The following is a 9,878-nucleotide window of genomic DNA, read 5'->3' as shown; positions in this document are numbered from 1 at the left end:
TTGAAAATTTTTACTAAAACGCAATGAAATGCGAGCCTTAGTGAGCAAAAGCTGGACATTATTCAACGAGTTTCAGAAATTTAATATTAAATCATTACCCATTTGAGATTCTTATAATAACATAATTTTTATTCCAGTGGAAACTATTTTGATAGAAATAAGAATTAATAATTTCGTTCGTTTTACTTTATGTGGTTTTTGTCTTGCAGCTTTACGCCACATAGTTTTTGATGATATTGCTATACTTAACATAACTAACCCTTGTGGGGGTAACTTGTCCATATTCAGAGAGCCGTGATAATTTTTTCCTAAATTTTCTTTCGCGAGTCGAGTTGAAATGTTCATTAAAAATAAAACATTCCACATTGCAGGGGTTAAAAGGGTTTTCCCACGATCGCAGCCAATCAGTCAAGAGAATACTGCACAATAACTTTATGGGTTTATTTGGACCAATCAGAATCACATAAAGTGATACGTTCACATGTAATAATGTAAAAAATATTAAACTGCACACACTAAAGGCAAAGTGTATCGATTATGTGAGAAAGTCCTTTATTCAACTAATTATGACCCTGTGGTTTACATAAAAATTTATCACCTAGTTTGTTTTGAAAAATGAAATATGGTCATTTGACCTATCTCCTTGTCCATGTCTTTTAACTTGAAAATGACGATCGATTTCTAAATATTTTGAGAAACATTTCACTAATCATAAACTAGTTTTAGCCTGCCTTCCTGAAGCCAGTGTTTCTTGCCTCCCAGAGATGTGTTTGAGGCCAGTTTTTACTTGCCTCCAAAAGGTGTGTTTATGGCCAGTTTCTGATTGCCTCCAAAAGGTGTGTTTATGGCCAGTTTCTGATTGCCTCCAAAAGGTGTGTTTATGGCCAGTTTTTGCCTGCCTCCAAATGATATGTTTGAGGCCAGTTTTTGCCTGTCTCCAAAGGGTGTATTTGGGCCACGTTTTGGCTGTTTTTATGAGGTATGTTTGGAAACAGTTTAGCCTGCCTCCATGAGGTATTTTAGGCATGTTTATGCCTGCCTTTTATAGGTGTATCTGAGGCCAGTTTTTACATTCCTCTTAGAGCTGTGTTTGAGGCCAATTATACATGCTTCCAAGGCTGTGTTCGGGAACAGTTTTGCCTGCCTCCAAGAGTGTGTTTGGGGACAGTTTTGCCTGCCTCCAAGAGTGTGTTTGGGGTTAATTTTGGATGATTAAAAACAGATAAGACTGAAGTTAATGGTCCTTGGTCGCGGAAAAGGGTCTGTTTGTGAGCCTGAACAATAAAAAAATCTTCTGAGACATTTTGCATAAACTATCTAAGGATTTTTAAATAGGGCTTAAAGGGAAATAGCAAGTGTAGTTATAAAAAAATACAATACATTATTTACTTTATTCTTGAAATACAAATGAAGCTTTCTAGAGTTTTAAGTAATTTTACCATGCTCGACAAGTACAATCACTGCAGAGTTTTCTCTGATGAACCTGATGGTACTCTGATGAACCTGATGGTACTCGGATGAACCTGATGGTACAATACCATCATCTTAGCGAAAAATCACGGGGATACTCAGTTGAACAATTTAACGTTATATTTTTAACCACAATTTTAAATATGTTACCAGATGTATAATGCTTTTCTTGTAAATATTAACATAACAGCCCCTATTGTTCCTGTTATATTTGCTGAGTGACTGGAGTGAAAGCACAATATGTAAGATATATCAAGATCGAGTCCCGTCGAATTAAATTCGTATCTGCTCTAAGTTTAAACTGTCACAATCATTGTATTTTCCTAGAACAAAATCACTACTGATTTTTCTGTATCCAGCAATGATTGCGGTCATTTTTATTCCATGACAAATATATGTACCTAGCACGTGCAGTAAATTATATCCCTCTCTCCCTATACGCTAAAGTGTATACAAGAATGGAGGTAAAGAGATAATGAAAGTGATATTGAATGAATTTATTTATTGCTTAATGTTACAACTTGCCATTTCGTTAGTTTTAGTTTCTAATTTCAGGCGACCTAAAGACATTGCACAAAATCAGCGCATAAAAGACCTTTGTAATAGTTACCACAGTAGTTCAACAAAATCTTTACTGAATTTTCTGGTGATATTTGCAAATGCTTGTTTAGAACCTTGAGTCGAGTCTTAATTACATATTGCTTATTTTAGATTCCATCCATTAAAGTTTGAAGTTTTATATTTCTATGGACTTTTGGTCAGCACCCAGAGAGTTCCGTGCCATACAAGTCCAAGTACCGCTGTGAACGGAGGGCTGGAAACGCTGTATGTGAAGTACATCGGGTCTTACGTACGATGAATATGGCGGCATATAGTACAACCCCATTGGCTGAAATAAATGCGATATTAAAACGTCACTACCGTTCTATTTCGCCATATTTTGTCTATATTGGAAAAGGACTGCAGACTGACCGTGAAAGTGTCGTATCCAGAAAATATCCCTTGTACGTTATATTACACATTTACGTTAATTCTATATTGCTTAGTGTAATAAACAAACAACACCATACATTCAACATAAAATCAGTCGATAATTTATCCCCTAAGGTTACTTTCTCTTATTTTCTGTACCCATGATTTTTTTTATATATTAAAAACAAGGCATTCATATCTATATCAAAAACACAAAAACAAAATCCTAACAAGGCAGATGTTTACGTTTGAACCATGAAATCGTTGTCAAATCTACAGTTAAAATCGAATTCATTCAAAGATTATGATCGGTTACTGAATACTGTGACAGGGAGCTAGAATGCCATACTCACATCCTTGAAGCTCCATAGGATTGCAGGCTCCGGATACCCTGTGACACGGCAGAAAATATTAAGCTCGTCGTCTGTTCGAGGGTGGTATGAGGGTGAAGTCATCACTGAGTAAATATGAGCTTTTTCTGCAAAAGGTAGATACAGCTGTATTTCAGTCAGAAGAGTATGAGTACATTTTCAATAGACGATACAGCTGTATTTCAGTCAGAAGAGTATGGGCACATTTGCAATAGACGATACAGCTGTATTTCAGTCAGAAGAGTGGGCACATTTGCAATAGACGATATAGCTGTATTTCAGTCAGAAGAGCATGAGTACATTTGCAATAGACGATACAGCTGTATTTCAGTCAGAAGAGTATGAGTACATTTCCAATAGACGATACAGCTGTATTTCAGTCAGAAGAGTATGAGTACATTTGCAATGGACGATACAGCTGTATTTCAGTCAGAAGAGTATGAGTACATTTGCAATGGACGATACAGCTGTATTTCAGTCAGAAGAGTATAAGTACATTTCCAATAGATTTATTAACATGTAACTGCTTCTTACTTTTGACTTCCAGTTTTCATTTGGCTATAGAGAACAGTTCGATTATTTAATTGTTTGTTTGTTTTTGTTTTTTGCTTTTGTTTTTTTTTTTTTTTTTTTTTCCCTCTACAACCCACATAAATTTTAATCTCTTACAATTGACATTAGAATGTCGAGTTCAGTACATAAAGTGAGGTAGTCCGGTTAAACGATTATTTGTCGTACGAAAATGCCTATGCGCTATACATGAACGAAAATAAAGCTGGATTTCCTTGATGCAGACAGCAGTACTCAGGGTGTACCATTTGCAAACAGACCTATTTAGAAATGCTGACTCCTCATTTTGCACATATAAAGCATTGGTAGTGTGACACCAGTTTTCACGGAGTTTTCTGGCCGTCAGTGTCACCATGAATAAAGTACAGTGCGGATTACCAAATAGGCAGATTAGGCACTTGCCTATAGGCCCCACGCCTTTTAGGGGCCCCGCGACAACAGATCAAAATAATATTTAATAATTTTTGTTTAATAACATAAAATTTTAATTTGTTTCATAATATTAATAATTGTTAATATTTGTTTTGTGTATTACAATTGGTTTATTAAAATTATTGGTAGGCAAAATTAAAAACGTATTAGATGATTTACGAGCGGGACCCCATGATTTCGACTGTCAAAGGGCCTCAACGGGGTTTAATCCGGCACTGATAAGAGTACATTTAGACCAAACATTCTCACCGTATCGTCACAATACAGAAAAATTCTTGACAAAAAGCTGTCCTTTTTAAGGAAACAATTTTTACCTGCAAGAGCATTTGAAATGCAAATAGTCCATTCATGCTATCCGTTCTATGCAAATTGTTTAAAATATTTAATGTTTCTGAACTTATTCTAAATTTGATAGAAAATCTGACATATGTCATATAACGCAATGATATTATATAGAATATAACCTGTTCCAGTCACCGCTCTGGTGGCCTAGTGGTTAGAGCGTCCGCCTCGGATGCGGGAGGGCGTGGGTTCAATCCCCGGCCGAATCATACCAAAGACATAAAAATGGTACTAACAGCTGCCTCAGGTGGCGCTCAGCATTAAGTGGTTAGTGTTAGGACTGATCGACCTGGTGTCAGGATAATGTGACGGGTGGGACATCATGCTACATGTCTGCGGAATGATGCCCCAGTGCTAGACATCACTATAACATGTTACACTGCAGACATCGTAGCAATATGACAGATCAGTTGTTAAAGCTAAGTTAAAAATCCAAATCACACACACACACACCTGTTCCAAGTTAAACATTTAGAAGCTGAAATCGAGTATATGTTGTACCCATTAAATGATGAGTAATATTCATGTTCTTACAATACAGTGCAATTAAACCGATCGGAGACATCGTGTAAGCACGTGATTCTTTTAATAATTTGTGCATCGTTCTTATGCGAGAATTTAGTGCACAACGAAGTCAGCTCATGAGCCCGCATGCGAAATGAATAGCGTTGAATCTCATTTGAATGTGTCTCGTCTTTTTCTTGTGTTACGACTCTATGGTCCTAAAATAAGTTACAGAAAGAAGAGAAACCAAGATGTTAGTAACATCAACAAATAATTTAATTCTCTAAGTTACAAAGTGAAAATTTAAGAGGAACTTACAGCATTGTGATTTTTATCCCAAATAATCCTAAATGTTCTATCACAAGATAAAAAGTATAGAACGATCTGAATGATTTCCAAGAGTCTTGTATATGATTATGTATCAATAGTCTTGAATGTGTCGATGTACCAATAGTCGTGCTGTATCACAATGATATAATCCACAATGTCTTTGAATACATTTACAATAACGCAAGATGGTGTTTAGTCCAAAACAGTCAATGAGCACTTTGTAATTCCGATGAGTTATTTAAATAAACAGTTCCTCGCAAATTATAACTGAACATAACTAAAAGTGATTCCACTAGACTGATATTAAAAAAGAAATTAATAATATTGTGTTATCAAAACCCTCTGTAAAAAAACAACTAAGATGCAACAAGATGACTAGAATGTGGGTCTTAAGTTCTCTTCCTGAATTTTCTAAGGTCAACATGTTTGCAAATATTACCTTAAAGTATTAACCCACAACCATGGACAAACGTTAGTTATGCAAACATTTGTTTACAGATAATCATTAGCTTAAAATATCATGGATATAAAAATTAACCACACTATATAGATTTACATAATACACGGCTATGTCATTGTATTATTAATTTACTCAGGAGTCGTCGAGCTCTGTGGTGTTGTGTAACCCGAATGTTACGATCAATGACAACGTTGGTCCAAACTGCAACATTGGTTTACTCTTTGAGAGGAGCTAAAGGTTCTGGACCAATGGGTCCATGGGTTGAAGGGGCTCTCGAGAGTTACATTTTGGACCAATGGGTCTGTGGTTTGGGGGTGCTTCCAAAGAGTTACTTTACCAAACTGGGAACAGTGGACCCCGCGAGGCCGTTTCTTTGTCATTTGACGATAACTGTGGGGTCGTAAATATTGCTTTCTTGTGGACTGGATGCCAATAGATACCAACATATTATAATTCTGAACCAAACATTCAGTATCGCTATGTATGAAAAGCAATCATACATCCATCATCCTTGTTAAGGAAACAGAGATTGTTTATATATCTTCATAAATTCGATAAACGATTTTTTTTATAATTCCAAATATCAATTTAAAAAATCTTGATATATACATATCTATATGCTGATTATATATATATATATATATATATATATATATATATATATATATATATATATATATATATATATATATATATATCTGTGTGTGTGTGTGTGCAGATCCATTTATCAATCATATATGTTGATAAATCCATATGAATGATATATGTTGATAAGTTCATATATTGATCTTATCCGTTGATATACGATATTGTTAGCCTTTTTTGTTGACGCTGCAAACAATGATTGTGTCCATTTAGGAACGATATCGTTATTATATTCTTCTCTCTTTGTTGTTAAAAGTTCAGTTAATTTATTATTCATTTATAAATAAACAGTTCATTTAGATAATTGTGTTAAGCTAGATCCAATCCAAATCGGTTTAACCCTGTCACATTATTAATTGCATTCAAGCCTAAACAGAGAATACGATATTCATGAAGATCGTGTCTTCTACACAGGGTGACAAGGTAAATGGGTTTTATTTGGCCGATTCCGTGAATATCACCAGCACTAAAAGGTTGCTGTCGTTTCGTTCAAATGCAGCGATTTAAAGAAAAATAATGTAACATAGCCAGGGCAGGATTTTGTATACTGTGCTACAATTAGTGCCTAACATAAGCGATACAGTCTTGAAGCAAATGAATTTAAAAGTCATGCCCGGAATTCCATTACAACTGTAGAAAAATGACAAAACAATATAAGAAAATTTAGTGCAGTGATGCCTTATTATTAAAGGATCAGAAAAGTTGCTAGAGAACGGACCAGATCTGTTGAACAAAAAAATAGTCAATCACTCAGAAACGAAAAACGCATTTATTTATTCTCGGGATAGAATATTATTGCAGGAACGAATGCTTTCCCATACAACTTCCACGCAACTTAAACATAACATTTATTCATGAATATTACAGTGATAAATCTAATGAATCCAGCCTTTCTGAATTATAATTCAAAATATACCGGAACTGAAATTTATGGCCTAAATATTCCATTCCATTCATCATCCCACAAGTAGTAAGGCACTGGCGTGTACTTGCATCTAAGTAACGGTCTTGAGACGTCAAGATATACCAATATGTCACCGTTTGTATTGTGTGTGTCGTGCAACTCAGTAAGGCATTTTAGTTAGCCAAGCCATATCACACCAAAGAAAAACCAACCATTCCTGTAGAAGCCATTCAACATTTTGATAGCATAACTATAAGATCAGACAATGATGACTAGGTTAGTACATAGAGAGCACAGCCTGGTCTGAAATTCTGACAAAATCAGCTTAAATGGGCAATATTCATGGCAAGAACTCTACTATTTTCGGGCAGTTTATTAGAACAGGGTGTACCAAAGGGTTAGAATCAGTATACAGGTTTTAAGTTCACTTTCAGGTCTAGAACTGTTGCATGATTTTCATTTAACCAACACCAACAATGATATGAAGAAAATAAACAAAATTTGTAATGACTTTAACATTTCAGCAAAGACATGACTACAGATTTTTAGAAGTGAAAAACATACTTGAATAAAAGATTATAAACGGTGTATCACTTGTTTTGGAGAATATACACCTAATGGCGAAATAAAAGCTTATAAAATTCGTTACAACTAAGACGCACATGATGATGGATACTGTAGAAGTCTTTAATACGATTCTATGGTCTTTTACTGAGTATCTGAAAGAAGCAAAAACAAAAACCAACACGTTTTGTTAAACGTAACAAATAATTTCAATCTGTTAAAAGATAAAACTTAAGAAGAACTTACAGCACTACGAATTAAATCCAAAATAATCATAAAAACTATAAACAAGTCCAAACTAAAAGATTGTTCCGAATGAATTAAATGTCCTCGAATGTGCTGATGTTCCATCAGTCTTGGTGTATCACAATGGCATTGTCCAGAACTCTGTTGATGAATTCATAATAATCCCAGAATATTTTAGTCTAGAGTCAATAAGCATTATTCAATTACGTGAATAATACAAATGTTTCCTCTCAAATTATATCTAAACACAACAGTAAACACATATGCAGACTGATATTAAAACAAGAACATAGGAAACAAGAATGAACTAATTGATAAACTCTCTCCTTATACACGGAGAATCAAGAATTGGAGGTGTTTAGTATGAATCCAGAGATCATGTTACTGTCTAATATTACTGTGCTTTACTCACCATATAATGCTTTAAGTCGCCGATTATTGAATTTAGTTTGGTATGTTCAGAATATATATATATATATATATATATATATATATATATATATATATATATATATATATATATATATATATATACTATTATTTAAGGTGGGTCGTGGGCAGTTTTGTCGTCCTCGGACTGGTATCGTGGGCAGATGAAAGCTTCGTGGGCAGATGGAAATCTGCCCATGAAGCACGTCGTCCTTTTCTGCACTCTTGCCACAAATATAAATAAAATAAATGCATATTTACGCTGCTGAATGTTAAATATTCGATAAATATTCATCTGCAAAATAAATAATTGCCTTTTTACCTATTTATTTCCATTTTTTCATTAATGAATTGAATTGAATAGCACAACTTGAGTTACCTCCCATTATGTACAAGCATTTCTTACATGGTAAAAATAGATTGACCCGGAAGTAGTATGTTTCAAATTTACTGCCCATGATGACAGGGGGTCGTTACAAAGAAAATCAAGGGATGGGGTTCTAACCTGTAACAATATAATATGTTAATATTGTTACAGGTTAGAACCCACATCTGTTGATTTTCTTTGTAACGAGCCGCTGTGCCCGTGATTATTATTGTGAGAGATCACAACTGCCCGGGAACCAGGATGTGGAGTGAATAATCTGCCAATGTCGCCAAAAAGCACCATACATAATTACATATATACTATTTATTATGATATCTAAGAAGTTTTCAATAATGCTAATTAGTAATGTACATGTACTGTTTAAGGTACAAAACTGTTTTGCATACTTCATAACTTATTTATCTAATAGTGCAAATAATAGGAGACAGAAGACAGTTAGAAAGAATTAATTTGTCAAAATAAGTTAAATATCAAGATTAGTTTAATGGACGTTTGAAAATTTAGTATTAAAGTAAAATTGCCTATTTTTGAGAGAAAAATCCTAATAGTAATACATGTACTTTATTTAAATTAACAGTAATGTAGAGGATGCTGATTTATTTATGAAATATACCATAAACGTGTGTTTCATGTTCATTACTCCAAAGTAAAATATCCAAGAACCACCTCAGAAAATCAGTAATGACATATTCATGTAAAACACAAAACACAATTCTAAAAAAGTGTTGGAGATGCAGTTATCAGCTGTGAGTCACATAGCTAACACATGTTGAGTAGCAGACTGGATGCTTGGTATGGTAGGAATTGTATTTGCCTTGTCAGAATAGTTGGTAAAGATTGTAAGAGGACTTCCTGGTTGGAAAAAAGTGAATTTGAGAAATGTATTATTTTTTTCATCGTATGTGTCCTTGTTTCACTTCATTAATAATAATGATATGACTTTTGACAAATCTTTTAGTCTGCGTGACTCAATGCTGATATGTGTAAAACAAATGTCGAGGCTGCGACAGATGTGTCCTCTGTAGAAATGGGTGTTTATTAAACTTGGTCAAAATTAGGTAGTGTAAAAATAGGAAGTGGAACAATACACAATATGGAAAACGCTCGCTTTGGAAGACATTGGGCGGACATACAGACACATCAAGATGTACTTAATAAGATTCATACACATATTATATACTGTTGTATAGCTGTCCTTGTATGCTTCAGATTTATACTATTAACATTGAAGTTTGTGGTACCGAGGCAAAC

At 34.3% G+C, this 9,878-nt stretch overlaps 1 protein-coding gene across 1 annotated transcript in view; it reads right to left on the bottom strand.

The window, feature by feature from the left end:
* Positions 1-1,963: 1,963 nt before the first annotated feature.
* The window catches only part of LOC149776747 (pregnancy-specific beta-1-glycoprotein 2-like), a 103,304-nt gene continuing 95,389 nt past the window's right edge, over positions 1,964-9,878 (bottom strand). Inside the window, exons 6-7 of the mRNA XM_089942566.1 lie at positions 2,796-2,920; positions 1,964-2,359 (exon numbers count right to left, since the gene is read on the bottom strand). Coding sequence (XP_089798692.1) covers positions 2,207-2,359; positions 2,796-2,920 — 278 coding nt within the window. The 3' untranslated portion in view covers positions 1,964-2,206. The remainder of the gene's footprint in view (positions 2,360-2,795; positions 2,921-9,878) is intronic.

Source organism: Sinohyriopsis cumingii, chromosome 18, assembly GCF_028554795.1.
Source record: "Sinohyriopsis cumingii isolate HCF-2022 chromosome 18, ASM2855479v2, whole genome shotgun sequence".
In the NCBI taxonomy this organism is placed as follows: Eukaryota; Metazoa; Mollusca; class Bivalvia; order Unionida; family Unionidae; genus Sinohyriopsis; species Sinohyriopsis cumingii.
The sequence above is the reverse complement of the archived record's forward strand: the minus strand, read 5'-3'. Positions and strand labels throughout refer to the sequence as shown.